Genomic DNA, 15,911 nt, shown 5'->3' on the forward strand with positions numbered 1-15,911 from the left:
CAAATAGTACTATTTCGATGTATTTTGATCTAATGAGTCCGAAAATGACCTTTGTTTTTTCTTAGCACCTCTCACTTTTCCGAAAAAGCGACTTTTCCCCGGAAAAATGAGCAATTTTGACGTAATTTTGTCATAATTGCAATTCATGTTGATTAATTGTACTGGACCCGTGGTAAAGCGATTCTGTCATGTATACAGGGTGTTCGAAAAGTCCCCTCCCCCCCCTCTAACTTTTGACCTAATTGAGGTAGAGATTTGAAACTTGGAGGGTGTTCCTAGATCAAAGGGAGCTACTTTTTGACCCCCCCCAAAATTTTGGGGGGGCCCCATTTTGGGGGGGTTACAGACCCTAACTTTTAATTTTCAAATGGGAAGACCCCCTTTGTGATACCTCGTTCGAAAGAGCATAAAAAAAGAAAATTTTTCGCGCAAACCGGAAGTCATTATCTCAAACCGTTTCAAAATGGCGGCCGGTCAAAGTTCCAAATGGCCGAAAATTGGCACCTGTGCTATTTGCCCATGGATTTGCTTGAAACTCGGTATCTGGGGGTATTTTGGCACGAGAAAAACGAATTTGACGTTAGATTTTCAAAAAACCCTAATTTTTCAAAATGGCGACCGGTTTAGGCTCAAAGTGGCCGAAAATTTGACAAACTCGATTTTTTTGCCAATGGATTCACCTGAAATTCGGTATCTGAGGGTATTTTGACCCGAGAATAACGAATTCAACGTTAGATTTTTAAACAAACTCTAATTTTTCAAAATGGCCGCCGGTTAAAGTTCAAAATGGTCCAAAATTGGCAACCTCGACTTTTTGCCGATAGATTCGCCTGAAACTCGGTGAAATAACGTCGAATTCCTTTGTCTCTCACCCAGATACCCTCAAACACCGAGTTTCAGGCGAATCTATCGGCAAAAAGTCGAGGTTGCCAATTTTTGACCATTTTGAACTTTAATCGACGGCCATTTTGAAAAATTAGGGTTTGTTTAAAAATCTAACGTTGAATTTGTTATTCTCGGGTCAAAATACCCCCAGATACCGAATTTCAGGTGAATCCATTGGCAAAAAAATCGAGTTTGTCAAATTTTCGGCCACTTTGAGCCTAAACCGGTCGCCATTTTGAAAAATTAGGGTTTTTTTGAAAATCTAACGTCAAATTCGTTTTTCTCGTGCCAAAATACCCCCAGATACCGAGTTTCAAGCAAATCCATGGGCAAATAGCACAGGTGCCAATTTTCGGCCATTTGGAACTTTGACCGGCCGCCATTTTGAAACGGTTTGAGATAATGACTTCCGGTTTGCGCGAAAAATTTTCTTTTTTTATGCTCTTTCGAACGAGGTATCACAAAGGGGGTCTTCCCATTTGAAAATTAAAAGTTAGGGTCCGTAACCCCCCCAAAATGGGGCCCCCCCAAAATTTTGGGGGGGGTCAAAAAGTAGCTCCCTTTGATCTAGGAACACCCTCCAAGTTTCAAATCTCTACCTCAATTAGGTCAAAAGTTAGAGGGGGGGGAGGGGACTTTTCGAACACCCTGTATTAAGCTGCTAAATCTGAATGTGACATAGGTTTTGGTTTATCACCCTCCAGTTCTCCGATAATGCCGATTTTTCCGCGCCTTTTGAGTAAAACCTTTCCCGGACTCTTGTGTTAAAAATACGGTTTAAAATTGATTTCTATGTTTGATATATCGATTCTCATGTATTTTGACTTGCTAAACCCAAATATGACATTAGATTTTTCCTATCACCCCTCATTATCCCGGAAGATTCAATTTTCTTCGGAGAACGAGCTTTTTCGGTATTTTTGCGCCAATTTTCCTATTCCATGGAGTTGTAGCGATTTTTCAAGTTCCTCTTTAGGTCTGCTCTGACGTCTTAAGAAACATTCAACCGGAGTTCAACCTCAACTTGCCTCTTACAACCCCCCGTTTTCCTCAGAATACGGAAAATCGTCGCAAAAATACCAAAAAAGCTCGTTCTCCGAGGAAAATTGAATTTTCCAGGATAATGAGTGGTGATAGGAAAAATCTAAGGTCATATTCGGGTTTAGCAAGTCAATATACATTAGAATCGATATATCAAACATCGAAATCAATTTTAAACCGTATTTTTAACACACTTAGAGTCCGGGAAAGGTTTTACCCAAAAGGCGCGGAAAAATCGGCATTATCGGAGAACTGGAGGGTGATAAACCAAAACCTATGTCACATTCGGATTTAGCAGCTTAATATACATGACAGAATCTCTTTATCACGGGTCCAGTAATAATTTATCAACATGAATTGCAACTATGACAAAATTACGTCAAAATTGCTCATTTTTCCGGGAAAAAGTCGCTTTTTCGGAAAAGTGAGAGGTGATAAGAAAAAACAAAGGTCATTTCCGGACTCAGTAGATCAAAATATATCGGAATACTTTTATTTTGTACCTAGAAAAAATTTAACAGTCGCAAAAACGCCAAAAATGCATGGAATATTCCACATTTTGATGTACGGAGGTGCACTACGAAAAAAATTGATTTCGACCGTTAGGCGCAAAAAGGCGCAATTTAAATTGGCATCATTTTAAACTTAAGGATATGTTGAACAAGATTTTTTAATCCGCAAAGCATTAACTAGAATTAAAAAAAAGTTAGAGCTTCCTAAAAATTACGAATTTCACTGATTTCTAGCATTTTTTGGCGTATGTTTGGAGCGTTCAAAAGCGTACAAATTTCGGTTCAAAATTAATGAAACGGGGTGAAAAGGAAGTCACTTGCCATCAGGTGGATCCATGTTGCCCAAAAATTTACATAGATGAGGCGTAACTCGGTAAAATAAACACCCTGTAACGCACCACCGAATGCGGCTCACAATCAGCTAATGAAGACCTGTCGCGCGCTCTGTTGTTACGGTCCGTCACAATCTTATAAATCATTATTATTCGATGAAAACTTAGGTGACGATCCACGAGAGTATGTATTATAAAACTGTAGTGCCAAACTTTAATTTTTTCCACCCTCAAAATTTGACTAAAGTTCCGTTAAATAGGGTCTGTGGACCATAGTGCGTCGTACTCTTAGGCTTTTTTTAAAAAAACCAAGTAACGTAGACTCTTAGTATTCACTGCACATAAACTAGAGAGCCCCAGAATGAGAAACAACTTTAAATCATAATTATTGACGGATAAATAAACTTTTTACACGCTTTGGAAAATCTCAGAAGTTCGCGGTAGTCACTTTTCGGTAAGGAACTAAGGGACTCGGTTATTGTATCGAGTGGGGGGTCGAAACGATCGCAAAGGCGGTATACTACGTATACGCGCCAAAAATTAAAAATCGCGTCCAGTAGCATTTTTGTCGGACACAGATACGCATTTTAAACTTGGATGAAGTGATTGCATTTTTCATTGCAAGATCAGAGGTTTTCTGGCTAAGAATTGAAATGAAGCAGAACTGGCACCAAGCGGGTATGCAGGTTGCGTATGTTGATATTCCGGCTTAAAGTTTTGAAATAGGCCGAAAAATCGTCAGTACAGCGATAGGTATCAATAAATGAAATTTGTATTGCGTTGTCTTCGAATTTTTTCTCGCAAAAAATTATGTCAAACTCAATTTGACGATTGGAAAGCTATATAGCTCTATTTTACATTAAATGTCAGTTTATATGAGTGATCACACGTGAATGATACAAAACTAGTTATTACATGCATAAAAGTCGCTTTCATAGTGCTTTTTGGCGCTCTGCGACACCCAGCCGCCAGAGTCCCTTATCCTTCCAAAGCCCTTCCGGGAGTTGGCCTTGGCACTCCATCATTTCCTCTAAAGCCCCATGTCGTCACCCTCTCAATGGACGCCCCCCCCCTTCGTCTCCTCCCAGGAGGGACCCATTCAAGCATCTTCTTCCGTTATCCTGTTCACATAACCACCAGACAAGCTGTTCGGTCATGCACGGAGAAAAAAACTTCGTGCGTGGGACCCAAAGTTTAGGTCACATGGATCTCTGAAGTTTTCGGATTGAGCATCCGAACACTTAAGGTCCAGCTGCTGAGGTTTGGATCACACATCTGAAACTTCAGTTCTTACATCTGAAGTACTTCGATTTTCACATCCGAAGAACTTCGATTCTCACATCCGAAGAACTTCGATTCTCACATCCGAAGAACTTCGATTCTCACATCTGAAGTACTTCAGATGTAAGATCTGAAGTTTCAGATGTGTGATCCAAACCTCAGCAGCTGGACCTACAGTGTTCAGATGCTCAATCCGAAAACTTCAGAGATTATGACCTAAACTTCGGGTCCCACGCACGAGGTTTTTTTCTCCGTGAGATGTTGAATACGATGTCATTTCCAAAAACTAGTTATTCACTTCCGAATTTCCTCGAGGAGACGGTATGCTTCCAATATTCACGCAGATTAGGCCACTGGACGACAGTGATCTCCTGAGAGCTAAAATGGCATTATCTGGAGATAAAACGATCAAATGCGATAAGTTTAGAAGACGTTTTTAATGTCTAACTGAACGGTGACTGCTCGGAATGCACCTTTCAGTTCTTCGATTCAGCGAGAGAATGAATGCTGGAGAATGAATTGGATTTCATTTTGCAAAAAAAATCAAGAGCGTTATCCAATGTTGCTAGGATTGTGCAACTCACATTGTTCGCCAAAAATTACTGAAATCGTGCCAAAAGTTAAATTTACTAATATAAATTTCGTCTTGAACTCGCGGTTTTTGGGAGTAAAGAAATATATTGTTTAGATGATCAGTTTATATTTGCAAGGTAAAAAAGTTGCACAATCTGAATGCTCTTGTTTCCTTTTTGCAAAATGCAATCCAATTCATCAGCAGAAAGAGAGGGGGAGCGGTGGAAACTGGACAATAAAATGACCCTGCAGAAGAGATAAAGACCTCTAATTCACGCATGAAAATCCGAGCAATGTTATTCCACGGTGATTTTTTTTGAGCAGCCAGACCAGCCGAATCAGCGAAATCAGCCAAATTAGCGTGAAAACGGTTGCATCGTCTGCAAAGCAATGGACAGCTGACCAGGTGCCGCGTGAATGTGATGAAAACAAAATTCCGATTTCGAATGAATGAATCGAGGCCCCGCCCACAGCCCGCACTTCCTTTCCCTGCCAGACAGGTCTTCGGCTGTGAATGACCATTGACCATGGGAGCAATGAAAGAGAGCGCTATCACTCAGAGCAGTGGTAAGAATCGTTTCATAGCTGCTGTATAAAGCTGCATGCTGATTTCACGCCGTTCCAGTGCGGAGGAGCATTTCAGCGAGAAATTCACACTAGTTAATGTTACAACAAAGTGGAGAAATGGTGCTGGGTCCACGCCATTTCACGGTTAATGTTACATCGATGCAATTTTTGTCAAACGCAGCTGATAAGCATTTACAACCTTATGACGATGCATTTTTTTTTTGGAGACTTGAACGCTGAGGTAGAAAAAACAACTGAAACGTTGGTTTCTTCTCTGGAGGATACATAAACAACCAGGACGTTTCGGGCCAATTACATGCCCATTCTCAACTGGAACAGAAGCTAAAAAATATAAAAATTAAAACAAGAAAATGAGCATGCAACTGACTCAACTGAGCAAACTCAGTTTGAACTGATTCTTACCTCGGTCAGTTGCATGCTCATTTTCTTGTTTTAATTTTTATATTTTTTAGCTTCTGTTCCAGTTGAGAATGGGCATGTAATTGGCCCGAAACGTCCTGGTTGTTTATGTATCCTCTAGCCTTGTATACCCATTTGTTTTCTGTATTTTAGTGTATTTTTATTGTTGTCTGCATTCGGGCTATTGTGTCTCTCGCTCTCTTATCACTTTTTCTGGAGTTTTGAACCAGTGGTTATGCTTTTATATACTGTTTTTTGGGAGGAGATACAATTTTCTGAGATATTTCTGCACCTCTGAGATTATTAAAATTCAGTTGAATAGAGTAACCTATCATTTGCGCATGAGTAAGTAAAAATTCGTGAAAGTTTAACATATGTCCATCAATTTCAATAATTAGCCCACTGACCCTTGCATTTGCTGTTTCCGTCACAAATTATTCCTTGGTATATGTTTCCTTGAAAAGTTTCTTGAAAAATTGTACCAATTCTTTAAATTTTGCGAGTGAAACTAGTTGTTCGATCCTCTTAAAAATGAGCCCAGAATGTTTAGCTACAAAATTTGTGAAGCTGTCAACTAACTCTCGAACCTTCAGAGGATTTTTTTAGTCGATGCACGGCTTCCTGTCCACAATGCCAACTTAAACTAATGGATTTAGTTATGTTTGGTGAGATAACATGGTGGTACGTATGATATTGTTCATTTTGCGACGGTGTGATACCCATGGGCTAGTGATCTCAAACCGCAGCTGTTCGTGCTCTTAACATCTCAGCCGTCAAGTGGTCTCGAAAAATCACCTCTCCTCCCATTAATTTAATGTAAAAATGACGATTTTACTATGAAACATGGCAATTCCATGGCATACGGCACCTGACACCCGCGCTATGATATTCCGTCGCTCATCTGACGTATGAGCGTTCCACGTGAGCCCTGAAAAGCATGGAGTTATATGGAGATTAGGGCTCACGTGGAAATCAAGATACGCCCTTACGCCGCACAATGGATCGAGTCAATAGATGAGGTCGGACAAAATTTGGAAAAACGCTTAAAACTCCGTTTCTACACAACTCTAAGGTTCTTTAAGTGGTTCCATCGGTTTCCTCGTGAAATTTTCTTCCAGGCACACCCCTTAAAGTTTAAAATGTGACGAAATAAACATCAAAATTTGCAGTTTTGGTAAAAAATCTCATGTCCGACCTCTCTAATTGACTCGATCCACTGTGCGCAAGAGCAGCGACGATTTGTGCGTTGCGTTGACACCCATTCTCATACTTTCATTTGTCTCCGGAAGCAGCTTTCCTTCCCGCGGAAAGATTTATAAACAGGAAGCGGTTAGCTTGACTTTATCGCAGCAAATTTTAATTATTAATTCGGAGTTTCTATGAGGAAAACCTCACACCAAAAGGCATTTGTTGTCAATTCGTCGTCTCCCGTACGAAGGGACGTAACCCCAATCCAAGGTTGCCAAATTGACTCCAACAATTAATTTATTTTACAAAAATGTAAGTGGGCAATTTTTAACCAAATTTGTCTGATTTTCGCATGAAATCGGAAGAATAATCAAAGAAATTTTCACTTAGGAATGCCCAAGATGTTTCTGGTTTAAATGCAATTTACGAAGGGAAATTTGGCAACATTGATTTGTAGTTACGTTCTTCGTCTAGGGAACGACGAATTAAAGTCTCTTCAGACAGGCGTAATTGTTTTAGTCCAACGATGACTGAAAGATGACTTAAAAGCCAAAATGAGGCAGATAGGTACATTCTAGGCCAGTGGCGAGACAAGAATGATCGGACATCGATATTTTTCCGTTTGAAGCTATGGTAAAAAATCGATTATTAAGGTGCTTATTGCGAGCACCCTGTTAATCGATCCTTTTCCATAGGTTCGAAAGAATGAGCAATCGATGTATCGCAAAGCACGCTACGCCACTATTCTAGATGGTGAGAAATATCGTTTTCGTAGGTTGGAGGTGTAAAGTGAGCAAATAACTCTCAGGAACATCAGCGCACCAGCGGGCTCATTGTTGAAATTGATAGACAAAGAAGACAAAAGGGATATAAAGGGATTCTATTGGTAAAAGTGGGTGGTTGCAATGGACAAAGAGGATAGGGAATAGACTATAATGGCAACCCCTTGAGAGAGCTTACAGTTAGTCCATCATTATATAAAACCACGCAGTCACAGTACAGCACTTTAAATATTATTTACTATATTATTCTATCCCTCCCCTTTCTTACTAATATATACTGACATTAGTAATGATTTATATCTAAATTATATATTTAATAATATTATATTATTAATAATTATACACATTATTTTTATAAATATTCACTGTCACAGTCTATAAAAACCACCTATTTCAACCAATAGGATTGCTAAGATTGACTCCCTACGCTATTTTTTCTATGCTATCTATTCCTGTGCTATCTTTGTCTATAGCTTTGCCTATCAATTCTGACGATCAGCCCGCAGACTTATTTACATTATGACAATATGGACCACATTTTGCAATAAGGAACCACAATTTCTGGCTCATTAAAGAAACAACGTAAATTCCATCGGTTTCCCTATGCAGAAAGGTGTTTTTACAGGAGAGCCAGAGATAGTGGTTCCTTATTGCAAAGTGTTATCCATATGACGATTCCAACTTTTTGAACAAAACCCTTGTGTTCCTCCAAAAAGGGGCACATATTTGACATGCAGGCTCTTTCGGGTTATGAAGGTGAACTCTCATGATCCCATTGCTCAGACTACTCCTATCTCCACACTTTGACCTTTATACATTTTGTGTAAAACCGTAATTACGACAACGCTGTTTATTTTTGTTATGGACGGACAGCAATGAAGCGCGTAATGTCCACATCCGTGCTGAATACGAACTCCACTATACGCACTGCGGAGGCTCGGCCATTGTTGCAAGATTGTGTCGACAAAGCAGCACAATTTCGAAATTCAAACCAATGTACAATACTGCCGTGCTAGGGAAGAACGCCGTATGAGCCTTCAGACGTTGTCATCTTTCCTTCGATAAAAACCGCATTTACTGGAAAAATTGTGAATTTTTTCTCACAAAATTTTTAGACGATTTTGTACGCAAATTAATCTGAAATGTCTGAAAAATCAAAGGAAAATGAGCTTGAATGCCGTTAAAAATAATGTTTTATCAAGGGAAATTTTGGCAACTCTCGAATGTTCATACGGCGTTTTTCCTTAGCACGGCAAAATAGCTCAATTTAATAGCTTAACCTGACAACCTTGAGTTCAGCGGGCCTACTAAACTGAGGAGTTGGTCAACTGACCAAACTCACCAATTCGGCCTGAGAGCACTATAGGTACGTTTGTGTGACCGAAGAATATGTGTAAGTGCCAAAATAAAGTTTTGAGAAAATGAACGTATTCGCGTCCGAGTAGCTTTGATTGAAAGACGCTCCCGTTTCTTCTTTAAGTGCTACCAATAATTCAAAAGACTGAGCAATAGTTTGGATTATTGAAAACCGACGAATTTTATTTGGACCACGTTCAGTAGAAAGGACCCAAGCCACATCAGCTATTGCCGAATTGAACTGGGCATTGTCATTTCTTACAAGAGGACGTTTGTGTACACTTCTTAAAATCATGAGGAATTCGCCTCGTACTATTCAGAAAACCCACTGAAATTTTCACAAAAATTCGCGAAACCGCTTTTTTAAAAAAAAAATTGCCCGATTAAATTTGGCAATACCTAGTGTGGCTTGATTTCTTTCTGCTAAACGCGGTCCATTTTAACTGCATGATTGAGGCCTTTTTCATTTTCCCCCAAGGCAAAACAGCCGGTTTAAAAGAGGCAAACAAAGCGTCCTTAGTTTGTAGGTATCGCATGCGACGAACACTAAACGAATTTCATTATAACGCCTGCATGCAACTATTCGAGCACCACGGATGTCCGTGTTGCATAAGCACAAAAATGAAGGCGTTTCATCCGCGGCGAAACGGCCGATTATTAACCCAGGAAGAATCTGTGTTATGCAGTTACTGGTAAGCACACAATGAATAACATCATCCATTGGATTCTTCTTCTTCAGATGATGACAGAATCGATAATGTTAGAATGGACCACTAGACAAGGTACGAATTTAAGCAATCTGATACATGTTTCTTAATCAAAAATTCTCGTAAAACACGATTCTTACAACGAAAATTACTGAAACCAACTCCTAAAAAAGATATTAACGTTTTTATTTCACATTGGCTACAAGGAATTTGAACTGCCCGCTCACAAGAAACTCAGAGCTCTACGCGAGTCAAATCGCGCACTACAACGGTTTCAGCAAGCCGCTCAATCGAGCAATGTTCATTTTCCACCATGTGTTGTTCAAACCATAAGCTATTTGCTACAGCTGAGCCAAAGCGTCAAGATTGAGGTTGCCAGATTTTTACATCGCAGAGACTGTCATAATAACGTTTAGCGCGCGATGTGAATCACGTAGAGCATTGAGTTTTAATGAGCGGGTGGTTTGAATTCACACATCAAGAATCATCAAATATCTTAGTAAGGAGTTAATTTCGGTAATTTTCTATGTGCGCATCGTGTTTTACGTGAAATTTTAGTTAAGAAACATGTATCAGAATGCTGAAATTCGTACCTTGTCTAGTGGTCCATTAGAAACCAGAGGAATCTTATAAAGTTTAGCAACTTTTCAAAATGCGCAACCATCGTAGAATGCTTCTGGCGTTAGCACAACCGACCTTTACTTTTCTCTAAAAAATTGACTCGTTTAATCGCATGGAACTAACTGAATGTCAATGTCAATATTATGTGAGCCATTTGCGATCGAAAAAAAAACCACACTTTCGTTATCTTTGACTCACTAAAACATTGAATGTTTTCCGAAGCCTGCAAAGTATGTAAACTTGTCGTCTCGCCGACAAAAGAACGCAACTCATTCGAACGTTGCAAAATTTAACTCAAACAATAGAATTTTTCACAAAAACGTACCTTCGCAATTTTTGTCCAAAATTTGTGTAATTTTTGTACGAGATCAGAGAAAAAGTTGGTGAAATTTTTAGATGGAAATTTCCAGATTCTCCTGGTAAAAATGCAATTTGCGAGGGAAAATTTGGCAACGTGAAATTTAGTTACGTTCTTTCGTGGGGGAAACGACCAGCTACTCTACCGCGCTGAGGAAAAACGCCGTATGAACATTCGAGAGTTGCCAAATTTCCTCCAATTAAATGTTAATTTTTGAGGAGGGTTATAAATATTTTCTCCTGAAATTTTTAGGTAGTTTAAATCACATTACGAAGAAAATCTTCTGAAAAATTGAACGAAAAATATTCATAAGTGTTCCTGAAAATTCGTATTTAGTCAAAGGAAATTTGGCAACCAACGAAGGTTCTTACGGCGTTTTTCCTTAGCACGGCAGTACTGAGGTTGATTCAAGTCGAAGTTTCGGAGAATATTTTAACGCCATAATTATTTTCCTGACCTAAACACCTTTAACTGGGTGTACTGACACGTCTTGTTCCAATTCTGAAATTAAAAGAACACGCCGTCGTCGTATTGTGGCACCGTAACAATGAGTTTTTAATTAAATCGCTTGAATGCTCAGAGTTTGATTCTTCCATTTATTCTATTCAAAGAATCCACGTTTGTTTCGAATGTTTTCTGGGCATTCAAGTCTGAGGTTTATACAGACCTGAAAGGCGGAGACAAAACAATTACGCGGCAAATAAAAGACAACTAACTGAAACACGGAATTTGCGGCGTAAGCCAGTCACGTTTTGCCACAGTCTAATTTTCTCGGCACTTCGCTGAATTTTCAAACAATCACTTTCATTCACAGCTTTCCTTGATAGTCGGGCAAAAAACACGACTTGCACTACTGCGTTGAAAAATGTTCAAAATTGTGTGAGAGCATTCTTAAAAAATGCTCAGCTGTGGAAATTTTGAATTCTTGGTAGAAAGAAGTAGAATTTGTTTATTTCATAGTGCCTCATCAACTTCGGTCATTTACACCACTACAAGTCCAGATTTTTTCTTTATTTTTTTTCTTTTTAATGCGTAAATTGTATTCACGTCACAGACACGAGAAAGGGGGCATCATTGGATAGGAGGAAAGTTCGAGAGAGGAAATTGACACATTCAGGATTTTCACTGAAAATAATGGATTTTTTTCTCTCTTTTTTTCATAATCTTTACTATATCAGCTATGAACGATGAGAGCAAAATATTGATGGACAGTATTTATAAACTTTCTGATTCAAGGCATAAGAGCAGGCATGGGTATTGGAGGGATTTTTATGGCATTCTCCCCGTAAAATGATGCGACATATTTGCAGAGAAAAACAATCCCGATCTGGATTGTGACAATGGAGACTATGCTTATATGCTAATTTAATTTAAAAATTTTTAAAAATCACTGAGTTTAGTCCGAGGACGATTCATCAGTCGAGCTATCAGCGACTTATACCTCCAAGACGAAAAAGCAAACACTTCGGAATCACTTCCTGTTAGTTTCTCTAAGCTAGCTAAACAACACCCACCCAGGCCCGCCACATGGGGGGGGGGAGGGATACTGGGTCCTTGGTACCGGGGCCCGGGCCCTGGAGGGGCCCGTGACGCAGGTGACAAACCACTGCGAAATCATGTGTAACCCTTGTCTCGTAGGGAAAAGTGAAAAAATTACCCTAAAAATTCCGCAAAAGGTGAATAAAGTTTCAAAAACACACTAGGGCACTATAAAATTTTTCTTACTTTTTTAGAGATTTTCAAGATTTTGAGTACATGTAGAATGATATTTTTAGTAACTGTGTTTCATTTTCTTCCGTTGTCGGATGCTAAGAGGCTCCTTTCTGGGCATCCTCGACTTCAATGGCTTAACTCCTTTGCCAAAGACGTACGAAAGGGGAGTCCAGGGGGGCCCGGCTCCCCATAGAATTGAAAATTATCATCTGCCCCCTCAAAAAAAAATTTATAGATGTTTTGAATGCAACAATTCGAAAGTTTTTGGTGCTGAAAGTAAACAAAAAGGCGTAATTATTCTGCAGAAATTGATGGAAAATCTCCATCGTAAGAGCTTCATAATGCGTCCTAATAGATTTTAAATTTCAAAAATTTCCCGGGGGAGGCCCCCCGGACCCCCCCCCCCCCCTGTGCTAGGGGCCCGGGCCAGAAAATTGGTACCAGGGCCCGAGATGGAATGTGGCGGGCCTGCACCCACCAAATGTATTTTCAAATAATTAAAGAGCATCGGCTCCAAAAAGTTTTTCCGTTTTAAGCACTTTTTCCTCCTCGAATTCTGGTTTTTTTTTTTTTTTTAAATCTGATCGATTCAATTTCCCGGTATGATATCCCCACACTTGTCTGATCGTCCAATTTCCGAAGTTGCCCATTTTTCACCATTAAGTGCTAATACCTCCAAGATAGAAAATAAACAACTTTGAAAATACTTCTTCTCCGAAACATTACTATTGTCGAACAGCACGCACCAAAAATATGTTTAAATCATTAAAAATCATCGACATAAATCTCTTTTTTGGTGCTTTTTCACACTAAATCGACCCAAACGAAACCCTTAAGTTCTCAAAGGATAGCCGAACAACATGTACTAACTTTTCATTTATATCTTTGAAAATCATCGACTTCAAAAAATTTAAGAACATCGGCTCCAAAAAATTGTCCCATTTCTTAACACTTTTTCCTCATCAAATTAGGGTCGTTTAAAACTGAGCGATTCACTTTATCTGATAGGGTATTTCCGCGCGTGTCTGCTCGTTCAATTTCACAATCCGCTCTTTTTTCACGCTCAAGTGCTGATATCACAGGGACAGAAAGAAAGAGATTCAAGTCGCTTTCTGTCAGCTCCTTTATGGTAGCTGAACAATATGCACCCATCGACTCGAGTAGTTTTTTTTCAACATAATGCACTTTTTCCCCTTAAAATCAACCCAAAGCAATGCCATTTATGAATTTAACGATTTAATTTAACTTAAGCTCTATTCCTACACCCGCCTAATCGTCCAAAATCCCGAAATGGTCATTTTGCAATCTACAGTAACAAAAGATGGGCGCTGGGTCTATTCTGCCGTGATAGCGAAGAGAGCAGTAAGTACAAAAATGAACTTTTCAGAAAATGGGCTCAGAAGCTTCTGATTGGAAAATTCTATTGAAAGAAGACTCTGTCTTTTGTCAATTTGGGACTGATCGTCCGAAAGAATGCTCCCAGAATTCGTTTGGGTGATAAAAAATCGACTGATTTTATTTCAATCACATTCATATAAAAAGGGCATTTTTCATTTTCATGTTAGGTTATTGTTTGGCAAGACAGATGTAAGTGCTATCTTTTGCATGCTTTCGTGGTTGCGTTTTGGACACACAACGAACGCATTTTCAGGTTAGAAATTCGCAGCAGAGGCTCTTCACTTGAAAGCAGTTTTCATTGGCTCTCTGGAGGAATATTGTCACTTACTGCTGTCTTGCCGAAAAGTACGTCATTTTTCGCGCACTTACGACTTTTTCATGTGTCTCGATCTTATACAATCAGAATGAATTTCGCTGTTTTAGGAATTTCAGAGATTTTATCGGAAAGAGTTCAGACGAATTTCGAAGGAAACTCGATTTCGAAAATTTGACACTTACTGCGCTCTTCGCTGTGGCGGCAGTATTATGGGGGACAAAAGGGGTGCACTGAAAAAAAAATTCTCGGCGTTTTTACCAACGTCCGTTGGTACCTTTACCATCTCACTTTTTTTACCAATTATTGGTAATTTTACCAAGACAGACTGGTAGGCTTACCTAAAAACCGGTATTTTTACTGTTTTCTTCAGGCAAGAATACCACTTTTATTGGTAATCAATTCGCGGTAACTTTGCCATTTTATCTCGGTAATTCTACCACGGTCGATAAAAAATATTGGTGTTTTTACCAAGGTCTAGTAAAACTACCGAGAAAGTTCAATAATTTTACCGAGATTTCTCGGTAAAATTACCAATTCCATAAATGGTAATTTTACCAAGAAACATCTAGGATCAAATAGAACCCTGAATTCTGGAAATTTTACCCTTTTCTTAGTAAACACACGAAGATTTTTTTTTTCAGTGTGTCTTGCCGAAAAGTACGTCATTTTTTGCGCACTCACGACTTCTTCATGTGTCTCGTTCTTATACAATTAAGATGAATTTCACTGTTTTAGGAATTTCAATGATTTCATCCGAACGAGTTTAGACGCATTTTGACGGAAACTCGATTTGGAAAATTCGACACTTACTGCACAGAAAAAAATAGATGGTGCTGACGACAGAACCTTTTGTTCACACGGCTCCCGCAGTTTCTTTGTTACAGTCACTGTAGCTTCCGTTATGAGGACAGAATACCCTGTTCCCACGACCAAACTTCTGTCCTCACAACAGAAAAATTCTATAAGTGTAAAAAAGACGCAGTGTCCCGCAGTGGGAGCCGTGTGAACAAAAGGTTCTGTCGTCAGCACCATCTGTTTTTTTTCTGTGTGCGCTCTTGGCTACTACGGGAGTATTATGGGGGACAAAAGGGGTGTCTTACCAGTTTCCGCATGGCGAAAAGGGATGACTGCACAAACTAAAGGTAATTTTGCTGTTTTAGGGATTTCAATGATTTCATCCGAACGAGTTCGGACGAATTTTGACGGAAACTCGATTTGGAAAATTCGACACTTACTGCGCTCTTGGCTATGACGGGAGTATTATGGGGGACAAAAGAGGTGTCTTACCAGTTTCCACATGGCGAAAAGGGATGACCGCACAAACTAAAGGTATCACTGAATGCGTTTTCCACTGCACTGGCACTGACACGGGCGGGTTGCGGGCGGTCCGCGTTTACGTTTGCAATCGCACGAATAATGCCCCCGCGTGAGTGAGTCAAATGGAGTGAAAGTCTATTACTCTACTATTACTATTGCTCGCGGGAGAGGGTGCCCCTGTGCCATGTCCCATGTACTCTCTGCCATGTGCCCACTATCATTTACCTTCGTCCGATATTATTATGCAATCTTTATTTGTTTTCCCGTCGTTGCCGCGCTCGCCGGCTTTTCCGGATTTTCCGCCAACCTCCGGAGGAAAACGAAGAAGTTAAAGAAACGGCTACCGTTTCTTTAATTCAAACTTATCGATAACATTACGACGCTTTTTTTGACTCAAAAAAACTTTTAAAAAAACTCGAAAAAGCTCAAACAACTTTTTTTGGAAAGGAACGACGCTCTAAATCAAAATATCTCAAGAAAAACTATTTCTAGTGTACCTCTTTTTCTTGTAATGCTACCTTAATGGAGATGTTGCTTGCGTGAG

General features: G+C 39.5%; 1 protein-coding gene across 1 annotated transcript in view; it reads right to left on the bottom strand.

The window, feature by feature from the left end:
• The window catches only part of LOC109041548 (uncharacterized), a 36,364-nt gene extending 20,795 nt beyond the window's left edge, over window positions 1–15,569 (bottom strand). The window contains exon 1 of the mRNA XM_019057932.2: window positions 15,338–15,569. Within this exon, the coding sequence (XP_018913477.2) occupies window positions 15,338–15,349 (12 nt within the window). The 5' untranslated portion in view covers window positions 15,350–15,569. The remainder of the gene's footprint in view (window positions 1–15,337) is intronic.
• Window positions 15,570–15,911: the final 342 nt, after the last annotated feature.

This window comes from Bemisia tabaci, chromosome 9 (genome assembly GCF_918797505.1).
Source record: "Bemisia tabaci chromosome 9, PGI_BMITA_v3".
NCBI lineage: Eukaryota > Metazoa > Arthropoda > Insecta > Hemiptera > Aleyrodidae > Bemisia > Bemisia tabaci.